The sequence below is a fragment of the Dromaius novaehollandiae genome, chromosome 18 (assembly GCF_036370855.1).
Source record: "Dromaius novaehollandiae isolate bDroNov1 chromosome 18, bDroNov1.hap1, whole genome shotgun sequence".
Classification (NCBI taxonomy): Eukaryota; Metazoa; Chordata; class Aves; order Casuariiformes; family Dromaiidae; genus Dromaius; species Dromaius novaehollandiae.
The window spans coordinates 15852164-15865616 of NC_088115.1; the positions used below are offsets into that span (position 1 = coordinate 15852164).

Below are 13453 nucleotides of genomic sequence, written 5' to 3' on the forward strand. Positions count from 1 at the left end.
TTCAGGAAGGGAAGAACTGGCAGATCTAACATTATTCTTTTGGTGCTTCTGGATCACTTGAGATGTATTCAGCAAACCCATACAACACTTCATGAAAACCATTAGGCACATCAACATATTAATTAACAGCATTAATTAGCAATATCATTACCTCCATAAAATCATTTCCTTATAAGTCTGCTCCTTCAGTTCGCCCTTTATGTTTGAACTACAAATCCCTAATCCTTTCTTTTATATGTGGACAATCAGAGCGTGCTTTGCACACTCCTTGCCTCTTGTTCCTCCCATTCTTCAATCCATTATGCTACATACTATGGAACCATCTGCAGTGTGTAGGAAACAGATCCACACACATGGCCAAATCCTACCTGGAAGCAATGCAGATTGGCTTCCTTTGCAATTGCTTTATTCGCTGTCTTGGGACAGCGCTGGATCACAGCCAGCAAGGCCTTAAGAGAGCTCTGTATCAAACCCTGCACCTTGCTGTGCAGCATCTTTCCCTTGCTAGATACCCCATCACCCTGAACGGAGGCCAGTTAAAGTGAAAATTGCAGAACCAAAGGAAAGCTAAAGGAAAGCAAACAGTGTTTGAGTTTGAAGTCTGACTTCGATCTTTTTAATTAAAATATGGTTTCACAAATATTTTTCATTCTCATGAATTTAACAAATTAGTTTGAGCAGGCAAAAGCACTCTACATACACTAATTAATGGATGGAGGCCTTGTGTTTACTGCTCCCCAAGCTTTAATCTCCAGCTCCTGTTATCCCCACACACCCACTATTAGACCCAAATTTAAAAACAAACCTCCAGAAGGCCCTCAGTTCTGCATAGTGCATTTTATTTCTTCAGCCAAGACTCAGAAAGAGATATGATCCAGCAACTGCTGTTTGAAATGAAAAATGCAGAAACTAGTTTTAAGTATTGCAGTTTGTTTTTGTTTGTTGACTCAGATTTTCATACTTTCTACAATTACTGTTAACTTTGCATACACTGAATGCTGTCAAAGAACATTTAAATTCTGCTACAGTGTGCCACAAAGAAAGGGCAAGACAGGAGGAAAAAAAGAGAGAGAAGAAAGGTCTTGCTCTGTCTATGCTCCTGCATTCTGACAAATTGGCAGTAGCAGCAGACATGCCAGATTCATCAAATTTCTGGGACTATAAAACCAAGCCTTTATTCCTTCAGGTCTTTAAAAGGGCCTGTGACACTTTTACAGCTGCTAGCTCTCATGTCCAAGTCAAAATTAGGAGGATATCCATCTTCCTAAATAATGCTTGCAGTTTTGCTCAGCTGGTGGTGTTTACTTCCTCCTGAAATGCTGGGCTTTGCTGCTGCAAATTGCTAATGACCACAAAGGGCAGTTGCATTTCAGTGGCGAGTGAAGTGATTCCTGCGGATTGCATGCAATGTGCTTCAGGATGGCAGATCCCACAGACAACGTTGTAGGCTGATATATTATTAGGGAGAAGAGACTGAACAGAATATGCTGCTTTCTGATGTTCGCAGTATCTTTCCTGTTCAAAGGGAGAGACTAATCTCTGGGGAAACGGTCTGTCTTGACATACTGAATCACTATTCTGACTTCAGAACAAGCCCAGTCTGCAGCTGAGAATTAAAAATACAAAATTTTTTCAGCTTGTCAGCAGATTGGGTAGGGAGAAGGCATAAGTCTGTTTTCAAATGTGTTGTATCCTGCACACCCTTTCTTCAAATCACATGCGACTTGCAGCACAGACTTCACGTACGAAGTTACACAGAAAGTTGCACAATTGTTTGAATGCCCAGAAGTGCTATAGGAAGCTACACATAGAGGAAAAGGACATTTCAGCTGATCTGTAGTTTATAGCCCTTGACAAGTCATGGAAATCATTTGGGACTCAAGTGTATAATGACATTAAGGCACAATAAGTTTTTTTCTTCCTATACTAACTCATACAAAAGTGGAAAAAATTTTTTTGTATTTTTTGTATGTTGTTTTTTTGTGTGTACTGAACATTTAGAAGTCGTAAGTCTGAGCAGCTCCAAAGCTTTGCTTTGGTTTGGGGGTTCTTCAGCACTCTTCAGAAGCCCTATTACCTTTTTATGGGTAGGACTTCATGATTCAAAACCTTAGGTCCTCAAGGCAATTTAGACAAGCACAGCCTTCTCCCTGATATGTGAAACTGTGAATATATACTTGCAGCTCGTTCATCTCTTCAGGGACCGATGACAGTACATGCGTATCATGCAGCACCGATCACAAGTTCCAGCATAGTTGCCGTTTACTTCAGAGTTTAAGGCAGACATAGATCTGCATAAAACAGTACATCAACCATAGACTAACTTCTGCCTGTTTCTGCAATAGCAGGGTCTACTTCCTGAGCAGTGCTCATCGATCAGGATTAACAATCTGTACGGCTTACCTTTAGCTCATCCATTACAGAACTGCAGTATATATTAGGGATTTTTCAGCTCCAACAGTCACTATACATGAAAATAATCAATAAAACACAGCAGTTTTATAAAGTTAAGCAGAATTCATTCACTGAATTCCTGGAATTGTCATACTGTGTCATTAAGAGTTTCATGCACTATGTTCAGAACAACACAATTGACTTGCGTTTCTTTTATCAGCATCAATTTTCTTTCCCTGTTTATTACACTGAAGTGGATGCAGCTGCAACTCCATTTGATAAGCAAAGACCCAATGTTACCCATCAATTGTTCAATTAAAATACAGAGCACAAAATGGGATGTATAGGAGTTTATCCAACAAGCTTTTATTTGTCCATAAATACTGTGTGTGAAACTTCATTAGCCTGTCACTCTAGAATTGCAAAAATGTTATATTTCAAAAGCAATTCTGTAGGACTTCTGGATCAGCTGTAATAAAAGGACCAGACTGAAGTAAGAGACAAGTTTCAGTGACGTAAAGGCATACATCGGTTTTTTCGTTAACCGTTTGCTTTTGGACACCAGTTTGCATCAAACAACTGAAATGCAGGAGGGCAATCTGGCTTTGCAGGTATTACATTTAACAGCAGTGAATAACAATGCTCCACAAGCAAGCACTTTGTATTTACAGGACTTGCATGGATAAACACACAACTCTAGCAATGCCAATCAACTGGCAGCATAAAAGGAGCATATTCTTCACCATGGGATAGAGGAGAGAGTTTTGTTTGTGTGCACAATAAGCAACACCTATAATCAGTGGATTAGATGCAATAGGAAATGCATTACTATTCAGGAGTTAGCATGGCATTCACCAGCCTTAACACCAAGAATAGCTGAGATTAATAGTTTTAAGTCCTCCTCCTGAGCAGAATTTTTACAAACACATTTCCTGTCAAATCTGAGTGTATTTTGTGCTTGTGCCAGGTATAACTGCTCAAGAATCAGCCCTGATCACCCCTTCAGCAATGTTGCCATGGAGATGAAGCAACAGAAAATCCCTAAACAGATCATATTTCCAGAAAACACTTTCTCCATATATATATAAACTGCACATTAAACACTGCTGTGTAAGCAGTTCACATGTTTGGGGAGCACATCCTTCTTGTGAGGTTCCAATACGAAATCTTACAGAGCCTTAGCGTTTTGCCTTCAATTATGGTGCAAACACTGAAGCATATTTCTGATAATTACAAGGGAAAGAAAAAGCTGAAATCCCAATGCAAACAGCTTTCACTTTACTTACGAAGCTTCAGTTTGCTATAAGCCAGGTCCACCGGCATGTGTTCATCTCAACAGGATTCAAAGCCCATACTACAGATTCCCACAAAGATTTGATGAATTAGTAAAACAGCAGCAAAAATTAAGTGGTGTCACAGTATCCTCATGGTATAGGTTTAAAACACCTGCACAATAATTATTCATTCAGATTAACTGGAAGCTTCAGCATATCCATCCTGAAAGCAATTGCTCTGCTCCTCCTCTCTCCACAGCCTGACGAAGAGGTCCGAGGAAAACATTCTCCCGAGAATTTAAACTCAAACCTCCAATTCCTGAATCTTCGGCACTTTGCATTGTTTTATTTATTGGTTTTGGACTCCATTCAACAAAAAAATACACATTTTTAAAAGCTACAGTCACTTGTATTCACCAAGTTACTTTCTATGTCATCTCCTGCTAGCCTTCAACTGATCAGGTGGATCATTCAGTTAAGTTTTGAAGCCTTTTCCAGATAGAAGTAGCATAAATCTCAACTTCCTTCACCTCAACCTCTTTGGATAGCAGTGATCTGATGGCAGCCATATGACAGAAGTAGTGCCCGGGGACCGCGTTTTCCTGGTTATAAAACACGATCTTTCTCAAAGTTTAAAAGAAACTTTGCAGCATAACTTCTTTAACTTTTAAAGAGAAGAATTTATGCAGGCACCTTGAGAATTTTCGAACAGCGGCGCTCCCGAACGAGCCTGCCGCCCGAATGCCAACACGTGGGAGAGCAAACGAGCACAGCTCCGGTCAAGGCAGCCACTTTGCCAGCGAGCAGCAGTCACAGAAGCAGCTACAGAGGCAACGTCACCTTCTCCTTCCCTCACCTGCCCTGGAAGGGAAACACGCTGGTCTCGCAGGATTACGTTAGACTACATATTTCTGGCTAATCAGCAGCCTCAGCCACGTTCCATATCTGCAAGTGTTCACTTGTGCATTTTGATGAGCAGTTAATATAGCAACCAGTTTGCTATCTTAAAAACAAACAAAAAACCCCCACAACACTCCTGGTCTTTGTCACCCGCGTTGGAAAATCATTTTCTCATTAGCCCTCCGAGAATCACCTTCCTGCAAAATATCCCCAGTGTCACTGAAGATCTTTGCTCTGCTTCTCAAAATTACCAAAGACTTCTACCCATGCTTATGAGCTGCAACACCCTTCTTTGAGAAAATACCCTGTGAGCCCAGAAGGCCAAAACCACGACAACAAATTAAACAGGCCTTGTGCTGTCCCTGACACGAGCAAAAAGGTGTCGGTCTAAAGCCGCTAGGTATCTAAAACCAGAACCTGGTCAAATTAACTCATTTAGCTTTTTCCTTATAGAAGTCAGTCAGACAGACTAAGAATCGTAAGTTACTGCAAATATCTCCAAATGACAAGTAATAACTCTGTAAGCTGTGGTGACTCAGTTGCAACATCTACATACTTCTGCTTGCTTTAACCTAGTCTAACAAATGACCTGGAGTTTTTCATTCTGGACTGCAAATAACCTTGAGAGGATCGAGTGAAATGAGTTCTGCTGATTCCTTCCTAGCAGCAATGCACCTCGGTGCGCACACACCCAATTCCTCACATCCTGCCTGCAGCCAGCACTACTGTTCGTGCTCCTCTCCGTTGTTCCTTAAGGATATTGCTCTTAGGAAGCTCCTGCTATGTTTTATATCTTTCTGCCTAATTAACTTGGTATGTCATTCCATAACATCTCTCTCTTGTTTATCGCTCAATTTTTTTCCACTGTAGCATTATTTAATACTACCATATAATTTACAGTAACTGCAATATTTGGAATATAATTTGTACAAAAGACAATTTACAAAAAGTTGTATTGTACTATGTGCTACTTCTGTTCCCTGAAGAGGCAGATACTTAATTCCCAGAACAGTAAATCCCTTAATCTGAGTAAACCTAGATATCCAGGTGGAATCTAAAAATGTAATAAGTAGAAGATAACAATATTTTCACCTTCCTAGTTTTGATTAATAAAACGTTCCAAACGCATAGTGCAAATGCTGTAACTCAATACTGCAGAAAAACCCTAGGTGAGGGAAAGCATTTGGGTTAACAAATCTATCATCTCATCAGACAAGCTTCACAAATTATGCATTTTCCTTCAGTGCTGGGGAAGACACTTACCATCTCAGAGCGATTTTGATTGGCGTGGTAAGGCATGATGTGAAAAGGTCGGCCGGCAGATCAGGGATCATGGGCAGCAATTCGTTGGCTTCGCATGCTGCCAACTGAATGCAGTTCTTCATGGATGGGGGCAAAGGCATCTGAGCAAGCGGATGGTTTGGGTTAATTGCAGCCACCTGGAGAGATCAAAGAACTTAATCAATTGGTGAATTTAGTCATTCGGGAAAGTGAAGTTAACTTCTATACAATTCAAACAATGAATGAACGAATGAAGAGCTGTCAAAGTTCAACGGCTCTCTGGATTCAGAGAAGTTTAAAACTACAATAGCAGCAGCTGTAGTTACGTTTCAACTCACATATACTTTACAGTATATAAGTGTATTTACAATACTTAACACCAAAAATAGCAACTTGCAACATGGATTAAGCCGTAGATCACTTCAGTCTTCAGTTCGTATCTGCCAGCTTGGAATCGAGCACTGTAGAAGCAAGTTGGGCTAATAACTGTTTCATTTACATTTAAGCAAAAAACATCCTGTGGCTCATACCCATTCACCACAGATGGCAGAAGAGCTTCAAATGGAAAAATATAATTCATTTGGCTGCAGTAGGCAGCATTTCCTGCCACGGGGCATAAAGACGACCCTTCCTGGTAGGCGAGGAGAATACTGAACTGCCTAGATGTCTCTCCCCATACATCTTTCTATTCCACTAGAGCAAAAAGGCCATGCTGGAAAAAGGAAGAGAGAAAATTACCACTGGTATGTAAAGAGACTGTCTTCCAAAAAACAGAAAATGAAATATGTACTGTCGTCTGGAAAGCAAATATTAACATATCAGCAGATGCAAGGTCCTTATATATGTTCCTCTGCATGTCAAACACTAATTTCTGCTCTGGGCAATGAATGCTACTTTGAAAAATCACTCTGAAATAAGGTCTTCACATCTCAAGACCTAGAACTGGTCTAACAAGACATCATTTTCCAAGACTCAATTAGTTTATGAGTGGTTTGGGCATAATCACCCAATTAAAACACTCAGGGAGAACAGAGACATGTCAGTGCGGACTTCACGCCAGCACGGACTGAAGGAACACATGGATCCGACAGCATTTCTGCACCGCAGACGAGAACCAGCTTTGCACAAGGGCTATTCAATTCTTTCACTCCACATGCTGCAGAAAAATCAATTTTTAAAAGGAAAGAAAGAATGAGAAACAGAATAGGCGCTTACATCGGCATATTCAGCGCTCTTTTAAAGTCATGACCAAGTCTGCTGTGAAAGAGTATCTAAAATTCTGAACTAAATCATTAAAACCAGTTCAGCTGTACAACTATCAGTTTATAAAGTAGAAAACCATATACACCAGTATTCCCCATTTTCAAAACCGCAGTGCTGCTCTTAATTAACATTGTGATTAAGACCATATGTTTTTCAAGCAAATGATCCACAGAATGAAAAACATACACAATCTCTCCAGTGCCCTTCTGAAACAGGTAGACACAAATACAGGAGATGTACTTCAGCCATCCAAAAAAAGGGTTCTTAAATGAACAGGGCAAAGAAATTAAACGCTAGCAGGGTGTTCACTGCCCCTTCATGCCTGAGCTACAAAGCACAGACTTAGAAAAGTGATCTATATGTTACGTTATCAAAGTCCACAGAAGCACCTTCTTACAAAGACCAGCAATTCTGCCAGCTTCACTGTTTCAGCCAACCGACTAAGGCTGTGCAGTTGACTGATGAACTCGCTCTTCACTATCTTTACACACGAAAACCTCTCTGTCGCGAAGAAATCCATCCAGTGTCTCAGAGAGGCTACCGGGGAACAGACCACCGCGTTACAAACCCGGAGCCTGGCGCAGGCGCCTCTCGTCTAGCAACGCATACCTATAAGCTACGGAGGGTTTTTCAGAGGTTATTTTACAAATTCTACACCCTGTGAAGGTTTTTGATTCTTTAACTATTCTTTTTTATTCTGATCCCAGATGCAGCAGTGACACACTTTGGCTTTCTCAAGTTGACCAAAGTGGCTGAGACCTGTCGTTGCCCTCCGTTCAGGTGTGACGCTTGCAGCGAAGGTTCGTACCATGCCTCGGCGGGGAATGAAGTTAAGCTCAAACCGTGACTTGCCGTCTAGTGACATTTACTGCCCTTCTCAACAAAACTTAAGCTGGACATTTAACAGCAACAAAACCAGGTGATTACTATGAACATTTATTTTTGCCTCCTTACAACATCCGAAGTCAGACTTCAGGGACCGCTGTTCCCTCGTGTCACTCCATTAGGGCAAGATACGCAATAACCAGATGGCTAAAGAAAGACTGAAAAAAACTGTAAGAACAGTAAATAAACTATGTGAAGTTACCATATGTTAAATGTTATCAAAGTTACATTAACACGCGCTTATCTACAACATTTGATGGTATTTCGGAGGTCAGTCTCTGCGAGCAGTCGCCCTGGCGGAGCCCTTGCAGCCGGCGCTGGGCACCGCTGGCCGCTCTCCGGCTGGCAACGCCGCCAGGTACCGCACCGCACGCGTCCGCGCCAGCTCTGCGAGCAAAAGCCTCTTCACTAGGAATAAAGGATTTAAGGTGTTACTTGGTGTTATTCAAGGGCAAGTGAAAATCCACAGCCTTTCAGACGAATACTGCTGCCATCTAAAATTAGTTTATCAACTACACTGAAATATCCTGGCGTTCTCCTAAGACGGTAATAATTACTGTGTTCTGGACCCAAATTAGAGCTGCCCGAGCTGCAGAGCACTCAGCATTGCCATTTGCACGCGCTGTGTCCGAGAGGACAGAGCTAACGGACGTGCAAGCGGTGCCACTTGTGATCAACAGCAAGGCAGACAACACCCGCATTTTAAACCACTGCTACTGAAAACACTTATGTGCATGTGAAGCAAACACTGGATAGGAAAAACAGGTCCGTTTGAATTAAGAGGCATGTTTAAGTTAAACTTGGAAGGAACTTTGCCCTACAGCAGCAACTGGAAGTTGCTGTTATTTTCAGTGTTGACCAGACCGGCTAGTTTCACACAACTTCTGCCACGAGAATCCTCTTCCCCTGCAAAAGAGATGGATGCAGCTACCGAGAAGGAGATGTTCCTCTCCCAGCAGATGGTGGATTAGAAAAATGCTCCCCCCAGACATGATGCTAATGCCAGACAGCATTCTGCTGCGCTGCCATGAAGCTAATTTTTGGAGAATTAATGTTCAAGACGGAAAGATAAAACCGTGAGCTCTCAGTCCCGATGCGGAAGCGTTAGTCACACACCCTGCTCGAGGCAGAAAAGCACAAGCACCCCCGCAGCAAAACTGAATTCCTGCACAAAGAACAAAAAGCTACTGCGCAGCCGTAAGGTAAAAAGTTGAGAAGTTTGAACTATAAAAAAAGTTGAAGATGGAAAAGTTCTATCTCCTGCAGCAAAGCAAACAGCCGGGAGATATGTTCCAGCCTTCACTTCTCAGAAGTGCCCTCTGCACTGCAGACCTTCAAGGTACGAAGCAGTTATGAGTCAGAGGAGATCCAACATCACAATTACATAGAAAATCAATCAGAAATAACCAGCCTACTGTTTTAGCACTGTTAGCACAGCACACTTAAAAAGCCTAATTCTCCAAAATTATGGTTTATTTATACACACTCATAGAGCCAAGCTAGTTAATTAGATGATTAAGAGCGTCCAGTGCCTCCACTTCCATCACATGTTATAAGCAGGGCTCAGAGCTTAAAGAAAGGCATATGTAAGATATTTTCTGTATAGGTTACTGCCTGCTTTGTGGACATTGTTTCACCTGCCGTTTTCTTGCAGTGGCACGTGGTCAAATCCCTGCAAGACAGTGCTCTGCACCCTCTTGCAGTGCCAGTATTCACACCGCCTTCACTGCTGCTGTGCTGGTGATGCCAGCTAGGACATTAATTGGGAAGCTAACAGCAGGAACTCCCATTTCTAAAAGCTTGGATCAGCTTCCCACTCTGAAAGATGTGTTTCGGGAAAGGAAAACAATAGCTTTCTGTTAGAAATACTATGACAACACCAAAATGTATACAGGCAGCATCAATTGCAAAAAAGAACTTTTAAACTAATTTACCGCACTTCTTAATATGCCCTTGTATCCACCTCATACTGCTAAATGGATGTCTCTTATCTGCAAAATACGTAGTTCTGTTTAGCTAGGTATTAAACCAAGACTGCCCATCCAGTTAAACCAATCACCGATATTTCTGGGAAACAGCCAGTCTCTCACAGTCCAGCAAAACAGCCTCTTCAAAATAAAACCAGTAAGGTGTGCAAGCCTGGAACAATAGGGAATGCTCTTTTGCTTTCACATCCACTCCCTATATCAATAGCATTTAACTTAAAATTTCGAAGCACTGCGACATCTTAAGAATACTAGGGATTGGTAGAATTTATTACCTTTAATTGCTGCTTTGTAATTACAGAACACAGGTGCTACTTTGGAGGCTGATCTCAAAAGAAAACAACGTAACATGCAGTGCTGCAACATTATTTTTTCCTCAGCTATCTCGCAGAAGCTTAACCACTTTCCTATCACTCACACAAACCATCGCTTATTTTTGTGCTTCCTCTCTTTGGAGACCAAATAAGATTTAGATCTTACATTACGAAAAAATAATAGCCTTTATATTCCATGAACAATGAAAACAAAATGTAATCGGGGCTGCAAACTTACCTGTATGTTGTCATTAATTTTTACATTTATGGTGGAACTATATGAAATCTGATGGCACCTGGCCAGCACTCTGTGCTGTCCAAAAAAAAGCCATCCCTAAAAAATAAGATAAACAGCCACGTCTGGAGCTGAGTCTCTGGTAAATGAACACCATCTACCAGACCTAAATGATCAATGCATTTGTTAGCTGTAACTTTGCAAGATAAAAACACGCATCTTAAAGAAAATAAGAGTCTCACCACATTCCTAGAAAGGTGCTGATACTTGGTTTGTGTGTTTCTTGCTCATAAACTTGTCTAAAGATTGCTTGACTATGCTTAATACCATGGAAAAAACCAATCAGCACAACCAGAACAGTATGAATTCTGACTCTTCTGGGTATAATGCATCTCATTTCATGACAACCATGAAATAAAATGTGTGTTTAACCCGAAAGCTTGATTTCTTAGCTGGTAGCTCCTGTTAAATGATTACTCATCTACTGCAAGACATTAAATATCTTATTTTCTCTTCTGAAAGAGGAGGGTGGGTAGGGAGAGGAAGGGAGGAAAAAAATCTTTTCCGATTACCCAACTTTAGCCACTTCCTATATATTCCACATCTGCCCTTTACTATTTTGCATGGTCATAACACTCACGGATTACGTCTTGGTGGTAAGTGCAACAGTTTAACACTAACATCAGGTATGATCTAACGCTGGTGCCATCAGCCCTACCGCTGAGGAAAACCTACACAACATCCCCCAAAGACGGCTCGTTTGTAGCACTGCTGGGTGCAAACACCATATCCACCAACCGTTTCATGGCACGTAATCCCTTACTCACCCTCCATGCTTCACAGCATTTTCCCTCCTTAATTTAAACTTCACCATCCAATTCCTAGGTATTTTGTGTAAGGCAGATAGAGAATAAGCACACTTGTATCCAGAAATTTGCATGCCAGTTGTGACTAGTGAGTAATTAGCCTGTTACTGACAGTTTACTACTGCAGTTGCCGTGATGGAAGTTAACTGCAGTGCAGGACTGCACTGCCTCAAACCCAGGAACACCCAGGAGCTGGCGAAGGCTTCCCGGGAACAGGATACCCAAACCTAAAGCAGGAAGGCATTCCCAGGAAAGACGGATGCGTTTATGCCAGTGCACAAAGCACTGGCAAGGTCAGTGCCCCCATCAGCAATGTCTGGAAGGAATGGTCTCCTGCTATCACAGCATCCATGCCATAATCCTGTTCTTAAATTTATAAAGTTACACCTTAAGAAATAGCTTGGTTTCCATTATTCTAGCAGAAGGCTGTTCTAGAGCCTTCCTCTTCCCATTTTCTAAACCTATCTATTTCCAGACTAAAGTTATTCACAGACAGTTTATACCTATTTGCTCTTATGTCAATCGTGTCCTTTTATGAATATTTCTCCCTCCCTTAGGCTTATTCTTCAATGAATTTATACACACAGCCATATATTCCCGTCAGCATTCACTCTGTCAGATTAAGGAAAAGGCAAGCGCTTCTAACCTCCTTTCAGTAAGATGGGCTAAAAATTATCTTGATCACTCCAGTAGCCCCTCTGAGTACCATCTTCAGCTTTACTTCCATCCTCACCAATTCAGACAATTCAATAATTTGCAGTATTCTGAATGAATTCACATCTGTGCTTTATATGACACTATAAGCAATTCTCTATTATCAAGTCTTCCGCTTTGTATAAAATTAAGCAGTTATCTCAGCAAGTCTTCAGTAGCTGTTGAACTCTAAGATACAAAGAGTGGAAAGCTGACATGCAAACCTGAAAGTATTTTCATAATCAAATTAACTGGTAGTTTTCAATCTGTGTTGGAAAGCAAAGAAATACCAGAACAGTTTTACTATGTAACCTCACATATTTTGTCAAAACAAACCACCCCCCAAAACCAAGCAAGTAGAACTTTATATTTTGTTGGGATAAAAAACTGATTTTGCTACTTGTGCTTATCCTTCTCAAGGTAACCAGCTATTCTGGCCTGGAGACAGAGGCTGGCGTGTCCGCCTCGCAAAGAGCCTCCTCTGCACAAACAGCACCTGACCCATTTATCTGTCACACAGCAGAAACCAAGAGAGAAACCGGTGACTGCTTTCCTCCCAGAACAGCTTCAAGGTCATTCTAGAGCCCAGCAGAAGCAAAGGGGAAAAGGAAACTTGTGAAGAAAGCTGGGAAAGGGAAGGTAAAAATAGGCTCATTTTTAATCTGTTTAGGAATAGAATAAGAAAACAAACAAACAAAAAAAGGGTACATTAAACAAACAGAAGAAAAAGGCTACAAAAAATATAGCAATAAGTCAGAGGCTGACAGAAGAACTTCAGAAAAGTAAAACAGCATATGGCCACTACATGTTTTCCTAGAATTAAAAAGATGGTAATCTTCAAAACGCATTTATTGCCAATACTACTGATCTGTGTCCTGCAGTTTCATGCTTTACTCGAGCCATAGAGCTTGCAAAGCCTCACACCTATGCAAAGAACAGTGTTATCACCAGTAGAAAAGAGCAGGAAAGATGAAAAGATCTATATTTCTCAATATACTAGACTGGTTTCTCTCATGAGAAAGGAATTTCTGCTTGCCAAAAAGGTCACCACAAAAACATCCCCAGAAATTATAATCTAGAATGAAAGGAATTAGACCCAGGGATACTGTTAATGTCCACCTGAGAATCATATTCGCGACAGTCAGTTGTCTGATTAAATAATATTCCTTCCTTGAAGTTAAAAAGAAATATATATATATAATATTTTAGAACTACAAGAGTGAAAGAAGTTAACCATTTAAAAATGTGCTTTCTATATAGGCTGGAGCTAGCAGGAATGTCTGGCAACAGGGAGCCTTGCCATCCCAAGTTGCTACACAAAATCTTAACCTCTTACTTTCCACTCTGCGTTTCAGATTTACTT

General features: G+C 41.1%; 1 protein-coding gene across 2 annotated transcripts in view; it reads right to left on the reverse strand.

The window, feature by feature from the left end:
• The window catches only part of RPTOR (regulatory associated protein of MTOR complex 1), a 162733-nt gene that overhangs the window by 97660 nt on the left and 51620 nt on the right, over positions 1-13453 (reverse strand). For both annotated transcript variants that reach the window (XM_026112966.2, XM_026112964.2), the window contains exon 6: positions 5832-6007. In XM_026112966.2, coding sequence (XP_025968751.1) covers positions 5832-6007 — 176 coding nt within the window. The remainder of the gene's footprint in view (positions 1-5831; positions 6008-13453) is intronic.